The sequence below is a fragment of the Barbus barbus genome, assembly GCF_936440315.1.
Source record: "Barbus barbus genome assembly, chromosome: 7".
Lineage (NCBI taxonomy): Eukaryota > Metazoa > Chordata > Actinopteri > Cypriniformes > Cyprinidae > Barbus > Barbus barbus.
Window position 1 is genome coordinate 3068933 of NC_136735.1, and position 19162 is coordinate 3088094.

Genomic DNA, 19162 nt, shown 5'->3' on the forward strand with positions numbered 1-19162 from the left:
AGCTGGTAATGCTGTTTGTGGAGTAGTTTAATCAGATCTTGAGAGATTTAATGTCTTTTATCTTCAGTTCATCTAAGTCTGTGGCTGAAGAAAGCTGTAGTTTGTGTTCTTATGTCTTTTTCTTTCAGTGCTTGTTCACAGCAGGTCTTTGAATGATTGAAAGAATGTTTCAGGAACATCATACTAACCTTTAAATAACATTCTACTAACATTCAGCAAACTGGATATTTTTGTGTTTTTGGAATGTTACAAATCAACGTTCCTAGAATGTTGAATTTTAAATCAAAATTAAGTTGAAAGAACGTTTGAGGAACATCATACCTTTTAAAAACGTTCCTCTAACGTCAAGAAAACTGGACATTTTTTATATTCACCGAACCAACACTCAATATTTGGAGAATGTTCTGCCATGTTGCCGCTGTAGCCGGTTTATGCTGAGATAATTCATACCCCTTTGCTTGTAGTGTGGTCCTGAAAAATCTTTGTTTGAAGGGCTATCTGGCCCTTTCCCTTACTCCTACCCCTCCAACCAAAAGAGACCGCTTCACGTGAATGCACAAAATGGAGGGGTATGGGAAAGGGGAAGGGCTAAGGGGTAGAAATGGGATTGGGATATTCACAATCTAAACTAAGAAATGATTGCTCTATCTGCCAATGTGAATGAGATATACAGAGTCAGACACAGACGCAGATACATTATTAATCATTCACATTTTTTCTTCTATTAAGAAGGTTTATGTTATTTAATCACAGAGTAAAGTTAACCTTTGTGCATCAATAAAAAAAGTTACACTTAGGTCCATAGTGGACAAAAATGTCCATGTCAAAAAAAACGGCCATGAAAATTTGAAGCTTGGGAGCAGAGACTTATGTTTGGTCTCATTTTAAAGAAGACCCATGGCAGATTATTGTTGAAGTAAAAAAAGTAAAAAAAAAAAAAAAAGTGAAACCAAACAAAAGTTGTACAGTTTTAAGTTTATGAAAATGATTTATGAACAATATTTTATTTATTTTATGAATATTTTATATATGAAACATGTTGAACTCTAAACCTGCTAGAAAATCAAAGCCATAAATCTAAACAAATTGTGTTCCAAATGTAAGGTTGATATCGCAAAAAATTAGCTTTCAGTACAATTTAGTTTGGGCGCAGTACCAAATGTTCCCCATTAGATGCCAGCAAAACTCTGCTGGTGCACACAGTGGTTGGATTTGTGATTTACAGTAGAGTTCTCTCTCTCAATTTTTACAAGCACACACACATGCACATACACACAATTTTTTTGTAATGACACACATACAAACCACACTCTGACATCCATAACAATACACCCACACAATTATAGCTGCATTATTTATCCAATTGGCTCTATAATATGTAGAAGCAGAAAACAGGAATAAAGCAATATTTGCTTAATAGACCCTTTATAGACCAAACCTGAAAAAATGGCACCATCTGGTAAAAATAATAATTTTGAAGCCTTGCCAAAAGAATGAAAGCCTATTAACAAAAATTGCATCATTTTACAGTTAAATGGCACTGCGATTAAAAATAGCAGTTTTAATGGGTTTCAATGGGGACATTTTTGTCCAAAAGGCACTGAGTGTAACTATTTTGTGTACCTAGTGTAAAATAGATTTATTAAAGGAAATGAGGGTGGAATATTAAAATTCCAATAAAAATGCACACCTGAGCCAAAATGTATGCAGTTAGCATTAACACAGGCAAAATTATCCAAAAAAACAAAAACAAAACTAAAATGGACAAATATGTCCACAAGGGTGCACAAGGGTTAAACACCAATACAAAATTTAGTTGTGCTACAGAAATAAAATAGGCCTGAACCACTGGGCTTATTTAACATTCGAAAAGCAAACAGATATTTTATAATGTATGACTGCAATTGGCTGGGCTTATTAAAAAAAAAAATTGAAATGAAACATTTCTCTTGATGACCAGACTAAAACAGTTTGAAGTGAGAGCTGGGGTAGGCCTATATTATAATTAATTTAATTTTTCATATATTAAACAAATTCACTGCGGGTTTTTTTTTAAGAGTGGAAAGTTTGTGTTCATCATTTCTCAAGAAACCATTTACTGTTTTGATCACACCTGTGGTGGCTGAAGGGCTTCATGGTTTGACCCACAGAAAATAAATAGAGCAAAAGAAAACCACACGCTGGAGAGCATATCTGCTGATGATCTTTATCACACTGACCACAGTGTTAAACAACCCTGCAAACCCAAAGCACTGACATCTTTACAGGCAAGTCACTTTATCCTAATAAAGAAAAAATAGAGCAATTACATTTGTGAAAATTATTAAAATCAAATCTATGTTTTTTTTAAATATATATATTTATTTGTGGCATTTTTGCCTTTTATTGTGATAGGACAGATCAGATGTGACAGGAAGCGAAGTGGGAGAGAAAGAGGAGGGTGTGTTCGTGAAAAATCCTCGGATCAGGACTTGAACTCGGGACTCCTGAAGCAATTGTGCTGTATGTCAGTGCGCTTCCCACAAGGCTATCAGCACAGACAAAATCAAAATTATGTTTGTTCTTTAAAATATTATTGTGAACATTCAATCACAACTATACAGACTATTCACCGTTTCTCAACATCAGAAACTGACATTTCGCTTTAGGTATAACGTTACATCTCTGTCTAGACCGTCAGTCATGTTCTGCTGAATTCAGAAAAGCAAACTATATTACTCTTGCTTTATACTTCTTATAAAGATGCATTATGATACTTTGACTTTAGCCAGAGAGATAATAATGATGATAATGATCACCAACAAAATAACAGTAAGATTTACTGTAAAAACCTGGAATTGTCACTTAAAAAATGGGGTATGATTTATGAAATTGTCAAATCACACACAGAGAATTTGTTGATCATAAAATGTTTTTCAGGCTTTTGTTGAATGTGAATCTCTGAAAGAGCATCTCTTAGTGTTTAATGTCTTCTGTTTACGATGATGTTCATCTTCTGTCTGCCTGTGTTCAGTCTCATGTGTCTCGCTGTGGGTTTCCTGTCAAACTAAACTGAGACCCTGAACCTTCACCAGTTTTCTGTGGTTTTGAGCTGGACGGAAAAATGGCAGATCCATCATGCATCAAACAAAAAACCAACAGCGTTCATTAGAAACGTTTTGACAAAACATTAATCAGATTAAACATGTAATTTTCAGGTCTTTGAAAATCACAATAACAAAAATGCAATTATTATGTTTCAGACTGAAGCTGGTTTGTAAACTGGGAGAAGTGTTGTCTATGGAAAATAAAATAAATACGGCTGGACATTATATTCCAAGTATTTAGAAAACATTGGAATATAAATAAGTGCATAAATGATTTATTTGTGCAGTCTTACATATTCAGTCAAGACTTTGAACCCTGCTATCATATTATAAGACTGTGAGATTCGTTCCGGTCTATTACTAAATATTAAATCAATCTGGGTACTAGTACTATTTGTTATTCGTGTTGGACCTTTGACCATTTGGACCAGATTAAAACCATCAGTGATTTGCTTAAACTTCTTCCTTACGGTTTTGTCTTCCCAATTTAAATTAAAATCACCCATAAGGCAAGGCAAGTTTATTTATATAGCACATTTCATACACAGTGGTAATTCAAAGTGCTTTACATAAAAGAAAGTGAAAGACATTAAAAATCAATAAAAACATGGAAATAAAAATAAGAAAAACAAGGAATTTTAAGAAATTTATTTAAAATAAATTTAAAGAAAATGATTATACTTAAAATTCATTGCAGTCAGTTCGGACATATAGCACAGTGCTCATTCAAATGCACAGCTAAACAGATGAGTTTTGAGTCTTGATTTAAATGTGGCTAATGTTTTAGCACATCTGATCTCTTCTGGACGCTGGTTCCAACTGCAGGCCGTAATAATAGCTAAACGCAGACTCCCCTTGTTTTGTGTGAACCCTTGGTATTTCTAACTGACTCGATCCTAATGATCTGAGTGGTCTGTTTGGTTTATATTCAGTGAGCATATCTGCAATATATTTAGGTCCTAAATATAACAATAACTTCTTAACTTCTTTTGTGGTTTGTTTGTTTGTTGTACTGTATATTGCTTGTACAGTCAATGCTGATTCAAAGCAGATTTAGATCAAAATCATCTGTTAATATCCTAAACCTCGAGGAACCAGAATCATCTGACATTACAGTCAATCTTCATTTTCTAAATGTTATATGTTTACACAGTATGTGTCTCATTTGGTGCTCAACATTAGTCGATGACCCTGTATATTGTGAATCATCCATGTCTTTAAATTAATAATTTACATACATTTGCTGCTGTGGCTGGTCAGGCAGTGAGATAAATGACAGCAGTGTATTCACTGTAATCCTGATTATTCCTCAATCTGACACTGTCAGGACAGTCTGCTTTCTTCTGGAAATTCACCACGGCGTAATTCAGATCCTCAGCAGATGTGATCAAGATCTTAGAGTCACCAGTGGGTTCAGATGAATCAGAGGGGTTTGTGGGTAATTGTTTGCGAGTGTCATTCATCTCCTTGTAATCGCAGCCAGCATGACAATCCTGTAATAATAATTTAAATATTTGATCAGTTTAACAACACTGGAAATTCCTGTTTTTAAAACATAAGGTAACATAATTCATTCCCAATATTGATAAAAAAACTAATATTATTTTCCAATCACAGTAATTCTACTGACCGCTTCACTGTTTGCTGTTTGAGATCTTTTGGATGAGGAACCAGAAACTGTCAAAGACAAGCAAATTCATTGTTTGGTAAATCTTTTCACATTCTCATATTTATCTGTTTTGCACATCTTTAGTTGCTAGCAACAAAGTCATTTTTATAAAAAAAAAAAAAAAAGAAACAAACATCACTACGAATGATAATGTGTCAGTTTGATTAATGTAGAAGAATGGACAATGCATTTGAAAGAAACGTGAAATATGTAGCAGTGTGTAAAGGAGCAGGAGTTTTACTGTGAGACTGATGCCTCCTCCAGAGAGTCACGATCACTAACAGAATGAAGATCAGAAGCAGAAGCACAGACACACTGATGATCAGAGAAGAGCCTGAAAACAACACATATTCACAATCATTATGACAGAAATGAGTTTGTAGTGTTTGTATTTCAGAGTGAGTTTGTACCTGATACAGGAGACGCAGATGTGATCAGTGGAGATTCAGCTGATGAGAAAGATGATGTTGTTTGGTGTTCATTTCTCTCTGAAACACAGAACAAACGTGTTAGTAACTGAGGTAAATAAACTGTTTCTCACTCACAGATACTTCACTTCCGTTTCTCACAGACGCTGATGTGTTTCGCACACAACTGAACCATCAGACACCTTTGCTGTCACACAAAACCACAAACTATTGACTTTTGAGCATCTTGAAGCTCTCAGGAGGACTTAAAACTGAATAAAACACAACTGATAATCGCATCAGATGGCATGACAACTATAATAAAAGTATTAAGTGTTCGTTTACATACAATAAACTCATGTCATATTCAAGTACAGTCAGAAGAAACTGTTGTCCTGACATTATTTACTGAAACAACTATGAGAACATGTTTTCTGTCATCAGCAAAACAGTGATTATAATTAATCTCACATTTGTCATGGTTTGGATCAGTGAGCAACGTTGAGACAAGGATGCATGTGGAAGCAGTTTTTATTAACATGATGATGACGGCTGGGAAAATATCCCTGTCAGCCAGAGAAGACAAACTATAAAGAGCAAACGGAGGGCTATATATACACACATATCAAACTAAAATGGAAACATGTGAGGAAATAATGAAAACCCATGGAAAGCAAGAGAAACAAGAAATAAATGGAATAAAATCTAGGAGTCCATGGAAAATTTCAACACATGATTTCAAAAACTCAGAGCTTAAGTGAAAACATTATGATGATAAAGATGTAATATTTGTGGTTATTGATTCTTTCACACTCTTAAAAACCGGTTCTTCATAGAACTGTAAAGTGTTCTATCAGGCGCTTCATATATGGATTCTTTTAGAGGTTTCCATCATTTTATGGATTTAGGTTTTATTAATTTTAATTAAACAGCCCATAAACATATTTTATTAGTATAAACAAATTAAATAACCTAATATAAATCAAATTATTATGCAATCATTTAAGACATTTCACCTTATATAGAGCCTCTTTGGCCATTTCTAAGAGTGATAGCATCTACAGGTGTTTAGTGTTAGTTCTGTCATTATGTGTGATGTTGACTATCATCAGTCTCAGTTACTCACCTTTTCTAACTTTAAGACTCACTTCAGTGTAGGAATCTTGTTTTGTAGTTCTATCGACTGCACACTGGTACGTCCCAGAATCCCGTTCACTCAGGTTTCTGAAGGTCACAGTGAAAACTGCTGCTGTTGTGTCGTCATACAGAGAGAATCTCCCAGAATCAACCTGTTTATCTTTCTCTTCAGTCCTGATGAGATCAGAGCACCATTCATGCTTTACTTTAGCTGGCCTCTTTCCTCCACAAAAATACTTTGTGTTTTGGGTATATTTCTTCTCATATTTGCATCTAATGTTGACTTCACCTCCTGAATATCCTGTCACACTCATGGAGCTCACCACACCTACAACAAACCAACAGTTGGAACTAAATAAAAGTGAACTTTTTTAACTGTTTCTTAAAAATCTATTGAACAACACGAACTGACGTTAAAGTTTCTGTGCTGTTTTAGTGATTTACTGTGAGTTCAGTTTCTCACCAGGAATCGTCAGCAGAGTGAAAGTCCAGATGATCTTCATTCTTCTCTCTTATTCAGTGATCTTCTCTGTAGTTAGTAGATTCAGTTCTTCTGAAGCTCTCGATGTGTGTTTGATGAGTTTGAGTGTTTCTTTCCTGGTCACATGTTTAACATGAACTGATGAATGTGACAGAGACACCCACTTCCTCTGAAACTAATGCTGCACAGAGGCTTCATTTGACAGTGACATCTGATGGACACACAAGCAAACAGCTTGACTGATCTATATAATTGAAAGTTACAGTGAGATCTCAATTACAGGTGAATAGGATAAACTATAACTGATAGATATCACCATACTAATTCAGCTGATTAATCAAAACACAATTATATAAAATGATATATAAAAATTATATTAAAAAACAGTTAATAAAAGACATTTATTACATTTTTTATGAAATATTATATTTAATTATGCAAATGAGCCCATATCTAATTAAATATGCACTAATTTGCATATATTTAAAGAACAAAAATGTGAACACTGTATAAATCCATCTTTGAAATTATTGTTTTATTTATGAAAGAAATCAATTAAATCTGTATGTGGATGTGTGTGAATACAATTCAGATGTAACCCCCTTTGTAATTCTTAACATTTTCACTGTAATTTAATTACATGTTTTGTTTCTCAGTAACTGTAACTGATTAGTTATTATTTTGTAATTAAATTACGTAATTCCGTTACATGTAACTAGTTACTCCCCAACACTGGTTGTGACCATAAACCTCTCTTTTAATGGGGAAATTCTCCAATACTGTTCACTAAGCTTACGATTACATTTCATATTTGAAATCACCAAAGAAATCTGTGTATCATAAATATTATTTATTTTGCTCAAATAGCATTATAAAAAGCTTATTTCACAGGCTAGATCAACCAGTGCGCATGTAACCTGGCTTTTTTAAGGCTTCTTTCTGGAAACTTGATCAAGCAGCTCATTTTTGTTCAAGTACCATCGTATTGTGCTCCTTGAAACAACCACACCGTCTTTCTCCAGAGCAGCCTGTATTTCTGTTGAGGTTACATGTGGGTTTTTCTTTGTATCCCGAACTATTCTTCTGGAAGCTGTGGCTGAAATCTTTCTTGGTCTAACTGACCTTAGCTTGGTATCAGTAGATCCATGCATTTTCCACTTCTTAATAAGTGACTGAACAGTACTGACAGGCATTGTTTTAAGGCTCTGGACACCTTTTTACATAATTTTCCTTCTTTATAAAGCAGGTCTTTTGATATTTCTTTTCCCATGGCTCAGTTTTATTTGACTGTTCAGTGCATTGACTAATAGACATTTTAAAAAGGAACAGGTCTGGCAAATTAACTTTTAACTGCTATTTAAATGTGTGTGTGTCACCCTGTGTGTCTGTAACAAGGCAAAACATGTAAACTTTTGATCAGGGCCATTTGAGTATTTTCTGTTTTCATTATAATTTAAAAAGAAGCCAAACAACTATGTGAAAATAAAGGCTTCATATGATCACTATTCTTAAATAAAATACTTTTTTTTTCTGGCACTATCACTCATATATTCAAAATCAATGCCAAAATGTCACAACTTCTGCCAGGGTATGCAAACTTTTGAGCACGACTGTACATTATAATTGAAGCAAATACAGCAAATATATATATGAAATAAAATAAACATTATAAATGAACAAATGTCTGTATGTTTTATTTCTAGTAGTCTGAATAAGATGTTATGGAGGCAAAATAGACCAAAATCTCAAAATTTAGCTTGTAGTGTTTTAAGACTTAATTTAACTTTTGCTAATAATCCAAACATACTTTAAACATATCATATTAGCATAGCAACATATATGTGTCACGTGTTTTCCCTATATGAGATCAAAACCTGCTAGAAACCACAAACCATGAGCAAATGTCCAGCTGAGGAGAGTCGTTGCTCAGCAGATGCTCAGCACCACGGACAGCAGCCGAGATTCATCACAAACACAGTCTGTCCAGATGAGCTCCTGTTCTCATCGACATGAAATTCAGAAACATCCTATAATGTTGAATAACTGACCTTGAACATGTCTGGACTCTTTAAAGATGATTTATAAAATGGACTTGGCAGTCTGCGGGCAGAAGTGAGGGAGGGACAAGGGGAGATAAGACACTTAACCAGAGGAGATAACAAGCCACTCTGCAGCTTGAAGATGGGAATACTGGGGATATTGACATTCTGGCAGTTTGTGTGCTTTGTATAGCACCAGGTATAGCACCAGGCAGCAGTGTAAGTAGCAATCCACCGTCTGATGAGCGAAAGGATGTGGGCTGGGAGAATTAAAAATAGACAATATATAGCTCCACTCCTTGTTTTCCAGTCCTGGACCTGCGTGTACCCACCGCTCTGCACATTGGTACATGTCTCTTATTTGACACGCTCAGTGCGGTTCATAGAGCTGTCTCCTAATAAACTGATGACCTGAATCTGGTGTGTTAAACAAAGTTCTGTCATGAAACTCTAGATAACAGAGGCTGATACATTCTAACTCTATCTGATTTAATTTCATCATCATTCATCATCAGTCCCCAAGTCCAGGATCGAAAACCCCAAAAAAACACAATCTGGCAGCATGACTAGGCAGGGAAAAGACAGGACACGACAAGTCAGCAAACACTGGGGAGCACATGATGCAGGCACATGCAACAAATGTTCTCACAAAAGTCAAAGAACACAGGGAGAAATAAAAAGGGAGGCAAACAAAGAGGGTAACGAGGGAGGGCAAGTTAATGAATCCACAAGGAGGACGGGGTGTATTCTAGACACTAGACACAAACATGACAGAAGGCATGTGCTGACACCAAACAAAAACAAGAGCTCCTGGCCAATGAAAACTCACAGGCCAGGCACTCAACAAAAACACACACAACTAGTCAAGAACGCACGGTAAGGGAATGAACGCCTCCTCTGGTGAAATCAGCTGCTGAGTTCATGGGTGGAATAAACATATGGCAGGACTTTTACTTTCTGACCCCTGGATTATCCACCTCTGTCTGTAATATATCTGCTTGTTTTACAATCTTTGGCCACCAGGTGGTATTGTGAGCAAATGAAGCCTCCAGAAATGAACCCTTTTGTGAACCAAGCTTAAAGCTTCACGAAGCTTCATTTCACCATCACTAGTAAAAACTCCCATCATGGACTGCATTATGAATAATTATTGTCAGCACTGTTGATGATCATATGATAAGTGTTCATGTATTTAAGAAGACTTTTTTTGTTGCAGTGCTGTAATAGCTGAATGTTAGTTCATAAACCAAAAAGAGACAACTTAATTTTTTCAGTCATCATGAGCTGTAAACAGAAGGCATAAACTAATCTGCTATACTTCAAGGTTTGATTCAGCAGTGCACAAATGTCTGCTGTGAAATAATATTGCAGTTACTTATTACTTTGAATAAAATTACTTTGCATTGTTAAAAGGCTCAGGAGCACAACTAAAGCAAACACTGACCACAATTATGGTGGCAACGTGTTTTTTGTTTGTTTGTTTGTTTTTTTGCTGTTGTTTTTTCCAGTTAATTTAATCCAAGGCTGTGGCTGAAGTCAGTTGTAGTTCTTGTGTTTCTCTTTTCTTCAGTGATGTTGATTGTTAACATCAGGTGTCCATCACTAATGCTTAATCATCATTTAATTAGTCACTTAATTATCTCATTAACTTTAACTTTTTGAGGACTTGGGATATGACTTGAGACTCATTTGTGACTTGAAAGGAATGTCTTGGTTCCTCCTCTGGTGAAATCAGCTGCTGAGTTCATGGGTGGAACAAATATATGGCAGGACTTTTACTCTTTGGCCCCTGGACTTTCCACCTCTGCCTATGTGCTCCAAGCATAAGAAAAAAATAAAAAAATAAAACTAAAACATGGACAGACACTAAACTGAAACCAAACTAGACCAGTTCTGGACACCAATCTTCACACGCACACGCACACGCACGCGCACGCACACGCAAACACACACACACACACACACACACACACACACACACACACACACACACACACACACACACACACACACACACACACACACACACACACACACATATTCTTTAGGGTGTTCATGAAATGTCTGCAACATACTTAAAGTTCCTCAATGGTCGTGTAAAACAACACTATATCTACCTTGTCAAAAACAGCTCTGTTCACACTAACCTGTTTCGGTGTATGTCTCTTTAAATGATAATGAGCTATTGCTTACTCCATCCCTCTCTTGCAGTTTTTTTATTTTTTTTATTTGGTGTATTCGGTGGCGTGTTGCCATCAACAACAAATCAAACCCACTGCATCCTCTGATGTCGGGAGAAAATGAAGACTCTTATGTTTACTTTTACATCCAACGACAAAACACCTGTGTTGCTTATAAGACATTGTTGTCGCTACAGCTACTCGAGCATGGAGAAAATGGCAGACATTGTACAATTGCCTGAGTGTGAATATATGCTAATATAGGACAGTTGGCTAGCGGCCGTGAGCTTGATAATTGAGACGGTTTAGTTTCTAAGAAAATACAATAGCTGCTGTTTTTGCTACAGTTTAAGAGCTTCATAAAATTAAGCCTTAACGAGTTTTACAAGAGCTACAACTTTGTAGTTAAATAAACTGAGTACAGCTGCATATTCTGCTTTCATTCCACACTTTTGTGTCTGAAATATTCAGTAGTTATTTACATCAAACTCTGACCAAACAATCAAGGGTTTCTGATCAACTGTTTTAGTATCATTTACAGAACAAAGTCAAGTCAAGTCACTGTTATTTATGTAGGGCTTTTACAATTCAGATTGTGTCAAAGAGGCTTTAGAGTATTAAAGGTCCCATTTCACTTTATGAGGTTTTTTAACATTAATATGAGTTCCCATTATGAGCCTGCCTATGGTCCCCCAGTGGCTAGAAATGGCGACAGGTGTAAACCGAGCCCTGGGTATTCGCCTTTGAGAAAATGATAGCTCAGATGGCCCAATCTGGAATCTTCCCTTTATGTCGTCATACGGGGAAAGGTTACCTCCCCTTTCTCTGCTTTGCCCGCCCATGAGAAAATGAGCTACGACCATGCGAGGCGAGCGCAATATGTTTTTTTCCTCAAGAGACATCATGGCTTGCAAACGAGCGAAGCATTGTTTTTTGGCACTTCAGATCTGTTCTACTCTATGAACTGTCACATACTGTAATACAACTGAATGCCCAATAAAGCTGTTCACATTTACATATTTTCTGTTGTCATACATAAAACAAGTATAAATAGTAAACACAACCCATTAATAATACGTTAACCCTGAATCACTCTCACTATACTCCTTAAACACTGATTTGGAATTGGAAACGCTGTTTTGTAAAATTTATTGATGAGTCTGCTGCTTTAAGGCAAACTGAAAGGGCTGGATATTGTTGCGGCCCGCCCAGGTAAAGTCTATGTGTGGGACTGACCGTATCCAGACACAATATTTTAAACTAACCATTCGGAGACATCCTGCTGTAGCCGCTGAGTTGCAACTTCTTCATCTGGTGCTTCTCCATCCGGATCAGATTCTGGGTCAAGCTGAAAAGCTTGAATGACTGTGTGTCTACGAGCCATTGCCATACATCCACTGTCAACATTAGCACATGGTACCGTGGCCACAAGCTGGTTAAGGCCACACACCCACCCTCCACCTTTCCCCGCCTCTCTCCTCCTCATTAGCATTTAAAGCTACAGACACAGAAATGGCTCGTCCTAAGGAAAGCTCATTTTGGGACTGGCTTGTAGTGGCTGAAATTCTGCACCAAGGCTGAATTTCGGGAACGAGACTTCAGATACAGTACTAGGGACCACTTAGGCCTATATAAAAGTATCCAAAAAACAGCATGTCATGGGACCTTTAAAAAAAGGGAAATAGTGTGTCGAAATAGTGTGTCGAAATAGTGTGCCGTTCTCCTTTGGCCAGACATGACCAGCAGTTTAATTCTAGGTTGCAACAAAGTCAGATTGTGCAGAGGACTCATCTGGTTCCCATGGTCTTGTCCCGATGGCCGTCCAGATTACAAAAAACTGTGTTGTCATTTAAACATGCATCAAACTTGAAAAGTCACAAGACTATGTCTAAAATATACAGCAAATGAGCATCACTGAATGACTGTAAGTAACAAAAATACTTAATGCCAAAGACAAGGTGAAAAAGGCTGGTCAGGCAGTGAGATGATGGATAGCAGCGTATTCACTGTAATCCTGATTATTCCTCAATCTGACACTGTCAGGACAGTCTGCTTTCTTGTGGAAATTCACCACGGCGTAATTCAGATCCTCAGCAGATGTGATCAAGATCTTAGAGTCACCAGTGGCTTTCTGAACTGTAGCATAAACACAGTCAGGCGAAACAGAGGGGTTTGTGGGTAATTGTTTCTGAGTGCCTGTAATGTTCTCATGATTGCGACCAGTGTGAGAAACCTGCAGAGAGACAGAGAAGTTATTTACAGCTCTGAAGATTTACATGAGGGTAGACATTAGAATTTATGCTCATTATGAATAAAAATTAACATATTTTATACAACTGCTGAACCAACCAGTTCATGTTTTCCTGCTTCAGTCTGAGACGACAAATCACCGCCTACCAAAACAAGAGTCTGAAATTAATACATTTTTTTCACATTTCAACACTGATGTCTAATGGAAATGTTTTCGTACATCATCAAATATCTGTATTTTGTAGTTGTAGCCATTAGGTGGCAAAAGAATCATAGTGAAAAAAAAAATAAAAAATTAAACCTGATTTGAATGGTAGCTTCTGTATCTAATGACTGAGCGGTACGGTTTGGTACAGTACAGTATGGTATGAAAATATTTTGGTACACAATTATTTCAGAAGTTGTGAATGGTACCAAAATAGCGAACTGTACCGTACTACTTTTTTAGTACCCTTCTATTGGGGTACCTAGCACAGCAAAGGGTACCAAAAGGGTGGAGCTAAACTCACTGCAGAATGTTGATTGGTTGACTAGAATCATCACTTTTGCATGATACAAGGGGATAAAGCTTCTCCTTCACTCGTTCCGCTTTGCTGTCCATGAGTGTTCGGCATATTTACATCAGAGTGCGCAAACTCAAAAAAATATAACAGTGTATTTTATACTTTTATATTTTCACACAGACAATAGCCGTTTCTCAGTATGCGTTCTTGTCTGTTCTTGTGGACTTGTGAAGCGTCATTGCCCAAAAACCCGCATAATGTTCAAAATATTACTGTTATTGTGTCAAAAAATGTAGTTTTAAGAGCTTTTTCAGGCGAGAATGTAGTTGTTTACAACTCAAATCTGCGGTTAATTAATATAGATAGTGCCTATTTGAAAATTTGCTATGCCGATTTCAGAGCTCCATGCAATCACCGGGCACTCAGTGTTCATGTATCTGAGCGAATTGGCTGTGGACACGCAAGAGCGCATAAGTATTTTGCTTAAGTTTTCTGTCTATTAGAGTAAATATCTGCCAGTTGGGATGACTGAACCGTTTACTGCTTGTTTTATTTAAAAAAAGTTTATGCTGATTGTGCATGTTGGTTGCCGTTGGCTGTAATTAGGAATTAGAAAAAGGCTGTTTTCTACCTATTAATTTTCGCTCGGTAGAAATGAGCCATAAAGGAGTTTTACCTGGAGACTGATGCTTCTTATAGAGAAACAGTAACAAGACACCAACGATGATCAGAACCAGAAGAACCAGAACCAGAGAGATGATCAGAGGTAACTCTGAAAACACAAGAGAAACAATCAGATCAATCAGTCTGATCACTCTGAGCTGAATATCAGATCAGATGTTTATATTTTAGCACACAGGCACCTTTTAGCATGCGAGGAGGCACTGTTGTGAAGTTAGATGTGGATGTTTCGAAAACAGATGATGATGATGATGGTGATGATGATGGTGGTGTTGATGATAAAGGTAGTAATGATGATGTTGTTTTTGAAACATCTTTATATAAAACAATAATAACATGGAGAGATAAACAAATAGTTTTTTTTTTAAACGCACAGATCTTGACATCACATGTCTCAGTAACGTGTCTCTTACTGATCTCATTCACTCCTCCTCTGTCCTGAATTCATGTTTGCTGAAGCACAGACACCCAGAAAACAAAACCACAAGTTCTTAATTTGAGTTTTAGTAACTTAGAAGTGAGCAATTGAGCAAAAATAAATAAATAAATAATAAATGCATAGTGAACAACACAAAACAGCACAAGTGAAAGACAAAACCTATTTCAGTTTTTTCAAAGGCAAGCTTCCTACTTTACATGCAAAAGAGAATTAGTAATACTGAGGCCAAATGAGCACACTAATGTGCAACACCAAACACTGCTGTAATACCAAATGACCACACACTTCAAACTGTCTCTAGATATCTAGTTCCTGCATTCACAAGCTGCTGTAGCCTTTCTCAAGAAAGTGAGTGATGACAGGAATCAGGAAGTAGGCCAGCATAAAGGAGGCAGCATGATAGATAATCAGAGTGACTGACCAAAGCACTGAACACGTTAGATTAAGGAGTTGTTTTTAAGGATTTACCATTCCAGCATTCACTTGTTTTGGATTATCACTTACTTTGGATTGTATATAAACTGGTGGACACTTTTAAACTGGAACTTGCAACACTCTTGGATTCTTATGGACTGTTTTATGGTATGATTCGAATGGACTCCATGCTTTTAACGTCCAAAGTTATTCTAGTTGTATTGTTTTGAACTAATCCTTTAAGGACACCGACAGCAGCTAGTATATTAGGGATGGTCACTTTAAGAGACAATGCCTCCAATATATTGATACACATCCGATTTCTTTCTCAACAGTTTACGTTCACTAAAGACATAGCCAACAGTTTTTCAAGGATACTCGCAAAGATGGGTATTTCGACATAATTTTGTATGCATTTGTCCGTTCCAGCACAAGAAGAGGCAAAACTCAATTAGGTGTTTAAGGGCTGTGAGATGCGGCTCTCTGCGTGCATGCTGTGTGGACAGAACACAGTGTGCAGGTGCTCAATTAAGCTCTTTTGCGTCTTTTTGTGCTTGCATGTTTAAACTAGCGAGATGTATTTGTTCTTTCAAACACAAGAGAACCTGAAAGAAACCTGATGTTTGAGTGCTGTCTGAAACCAGCCTGAGAGCTGCTCTGTGTGAGCACCAAACACAGCGTGCAAATACTCCATTGTGTTCTTTGGCGTATTTTGCTTGAATTATTTAAAATCTCTTGAATGTTTAAAATGATCGAGGCTCAATAACATGTGCAGATGACAAGTTTGCATGACGACATGCAGCAGTGGCCCATCAACTGCCCTGAGTCTTTTATGTTGGCCTCGGGCAATCGGTTAAAATCTATAATCATCTTCATGGTGACGCTAGTCCTCATAAGTCAGTGTGTATTCAGGTCCTCACCGGGATAGAAAAACACACACACACACACACACACATACACGTACACACGTTGTGTTCCTATGTTTTATGGGGACATTCCATAGGCGTAATGGTTTTTATACTGTACAAACTGTATTTTCTATCGGCCAACCCTACACCTAACCCAACCCTCACAGGACATTTTCTGCATTTTTAGAATTTATAAACAACTTCTGTAAAAATCCTGTATGATTTATAAGCTTGTTTTCTCATGGAGACCTAAAAAATGTCCCCCCAAGGTCAAAATTTACTGTTATTACTATCCTTGTGGGGACATTTGGTCACCATAACGTGATAAATACCAGGCACACACACACACACACACAGTCTCTGCTTCTTCATTTTAGATCATGTGTCTTTTTGCACTTGATTAAGGCATTCATTATGTTCTGAGTGTAAATCTGATATTGCTAGATAAAAATACATTATATTTGCCATGGTTATTGATCTTATGGTGTTTTTTTGCTTGTTTTCTTTTATATACAGAATTACATGTGCAAATTACAGTCAGTGTTGATTGTGCTGATGTTGTGGAGATCATTACAGGTTTGAGGGTCTCAGTTACTCACCTGTTAAAACTTTCAGATTCACTTCAGTGTAGAAATCTTTACTGATAGATATATCAACTGCACACTGGTACGTCCCAGAATCCTGTTCACTCAGATCTCTGAAGGTCACAGTGAAAACTGCTGCTGTTGTGTCGTCATACAGAGAGAATCTTCCAGAATCAACCCATTCATTTTTCTCTACAGTCTTGATGAGGTCGGCGCAGCCTGGATTTTGTCCTCTACAAAAATACTTTGCATATGCTGTATATCCTTTATCATATCTGCATGTGATGTTGATTCCTCCTCCTGAATATCCTGTCACACTGATGGAGCTCAACACACCTACAACAAACCAGCATCTCAATACAACAATAATATATTCATGAGACTGAATAGAGATGAACTTTTACATTTTCTTAGAAAACATGCACTTAAGTTAAAGGCTATATTCTTGTCGCAAATCTGTGCTGTTTTCAGTGCTGTTCCCTGATTAATGTGATTGTTAGTTTCTCACCAGGAATCATCAGCAGAGTGAAAGTCCAGATGATCTTCATTCTTCTCTCTTATTCAGTGATCTTCTCTGTTGTTAGTAGATTCTTGATGTGTGTTCAGATGAGTTTGAGTGTTTCTTTCCTGGTTACATGCTTAACATGAACTGATGAATGTGACAGAGACACCCACTTCCTCTGAGAGAGAGAGAGAGAGAGATAGAGAGAGGGAGGGAGAGAGAGGGAGAGAGAAAGAAAGAGAAAGAGATGGTTAATACAGAGAGAAGTGAAACTATTATTTCACGTTTCACATGAACGTGAACATAAAACTCATAAAAAGCATTTTTACAGAGATTGTAACAGAATTATTCTATCATTTCAAAGTCTTATTTCTCAGAATGATAATATTTCATGTTTTAACTCTTTTGTGAGTATAAAAGTGTCTCTTGAGTGCATCACATTTAGTAGGGCAGGAAGAATAGGTTCCCATGAACCCGCTTGGCAGTTTTTTGTTTGTTTGTTTTTTTGGTAACCTGTTTTTTGTAACCCTAATGGTGTGTAGTTAAGACGTTTTGATGTTGCCGAGGTCATCTAATGTCCCATGGGTTTCTTTTTGCGGCCATCTTGAAATGATGTCATTGCAAGTGGCGAAAAACACACATTTTCTTAACTCCTGAACCGTACAACATACAAACACAAATGAACCCACTTTTTCATATAAATCTGACACCAGGAATCAAATGGAAATGTCAATGACATGACACAACTACTCTTTATTGGTGAAAAACAGGCAAATTACAAATTTTTGGCTCAAAACGATGTAACCTTTGCTATTTTGTTCCGCACTAGTTTCCCACATTAGGCAAATGCCACTAGATTTTCTCTTATGTCAATTGTAAGGTTGTAAAAAGGATGTCAGTCACTCCAAGTGACATAGATGGTAATCTGATAATACTAGCTAATTGAAACCAAGTTTCAGTCTGCAGTCACCAGTCTCCACCTCTTCAAACGTGACCCCGCTGGTGGTTTGTTTTTTCAATATCTTTGCAATGAAAGTATAATCAAAACAAACCAGCATGTTAAAAATCTAAAGTATAACCCAGAAAAAATCTACTCAAATCAAAGTAGAAATTGGCATGCACAGCAGCCCAATGCTGCTAAATTCCTACTCCTCGTTTGCCATCGAAGCAACTCATTGGTTACTTTTAACTGCTACTTATGCATTTCAGATATCAACTGTCAGCATTCAGCAAGATCCAGCAAGAAGATTCTACAGCTGTTATTCATACAATGTGATAGACAATAATGGGGATCCTCACGAATGTCAAACAAAACTTCTACCCCTCTATCAGAAAGCTCATCTGCACTAATTTATACACCTACTGGAAGAAGATGTGCCTTTATCTGACTGAAATGATGACATACAATAAAAAAATTATAAATTACAGTCCATAAAACAACCAAGATAAGGTAATACTTCAAAACCTGTAATGATGCCTCTATATACTGCAACTGAAACTGTTCATATATTATCGATATACATATCTGTGACTTTACGGTCACCTATAAGCTGGGATGTTGCACGTCATGACCATTACAATGAATAGACCTATAAATTTTGCATGAATGTTGGTCAGAAACCCCTGCAGCACATGCTTGTCCTCCGTAAGTATCACTTACATCACATTCAGAAGACTGTTTTAGGATTTGAGAATATTTCCAAACCAGATCTCCGCTTCAGATTAAGGTAAACTTGCAAGTCATGGGTTGCGGAAACAGCAAGGAAGCATGTGAGAACTGCGAGGGCAACTGTGATGATCGTTGCGGCTGTGGATGTCACGAGAGCACCTGTAAATCAAACTGTCAAAGGTGTCTGGAATGGACGAATGATCATAAGTCTGA

The 19162-nt window shown here is 36.9% G+C and overlaps 2 protein-coding genes across 2 annotated transcripts; both read right to left on the reverse strand.

Moving 5' to 3' along the window:
- Positions 1–3592: 3592 nt before the first annotated feature.
- Positions 3593–6915, reverse strand: LOC306872377 (CMRF35-like molecule 8). The gene is made up of 6 exons (XM_079420894.1): positions 6763–6915; positions 6289–6627; positions 5166–5243; positions 4997–5089; positions 4717–4763; positions 3593–4579 (listed from the first exon to the last, which is right to left on the reverse strand). Exons 1-6 carry the CDS (start codon positions 6800–6802, stop codon positions 4343–4345), a joined length of 834 nt encoding a protein of 277 aa, XP_079277020.1. The 5' UTR covers positions 6803–6915; the 3' UTR covers positions 3593–4342.
- A 4135-nt stretch (positions 6916–11050) lies between these two features.
- On the reverse strand, positions 11051–17457 carry LOC306872318 (CMRF35-like molecule 8). The gene is made up of 6 exons (XM_079420819.1): positions 17287–17457; positions 16794–17114; positions 14616–14747; positions 14429–14524; positions 13349–13392; positions 11051–13232 (listed from the first exon to the last, which is right to left on the reverse strand). The coding sequence occupies exons 1-6, from the start codon at positions 17324–17326 to the stop codon at positions 12972–12974; spliced, it is 894 nt and encodes a 297-aa protein (XP_079276945.1). The 5' UTR covers positions 17327–17457; the 3' UTR covers positions 11051–12971.
- Positions 17458–19162: the final 1705 nt, after the last annotated feature.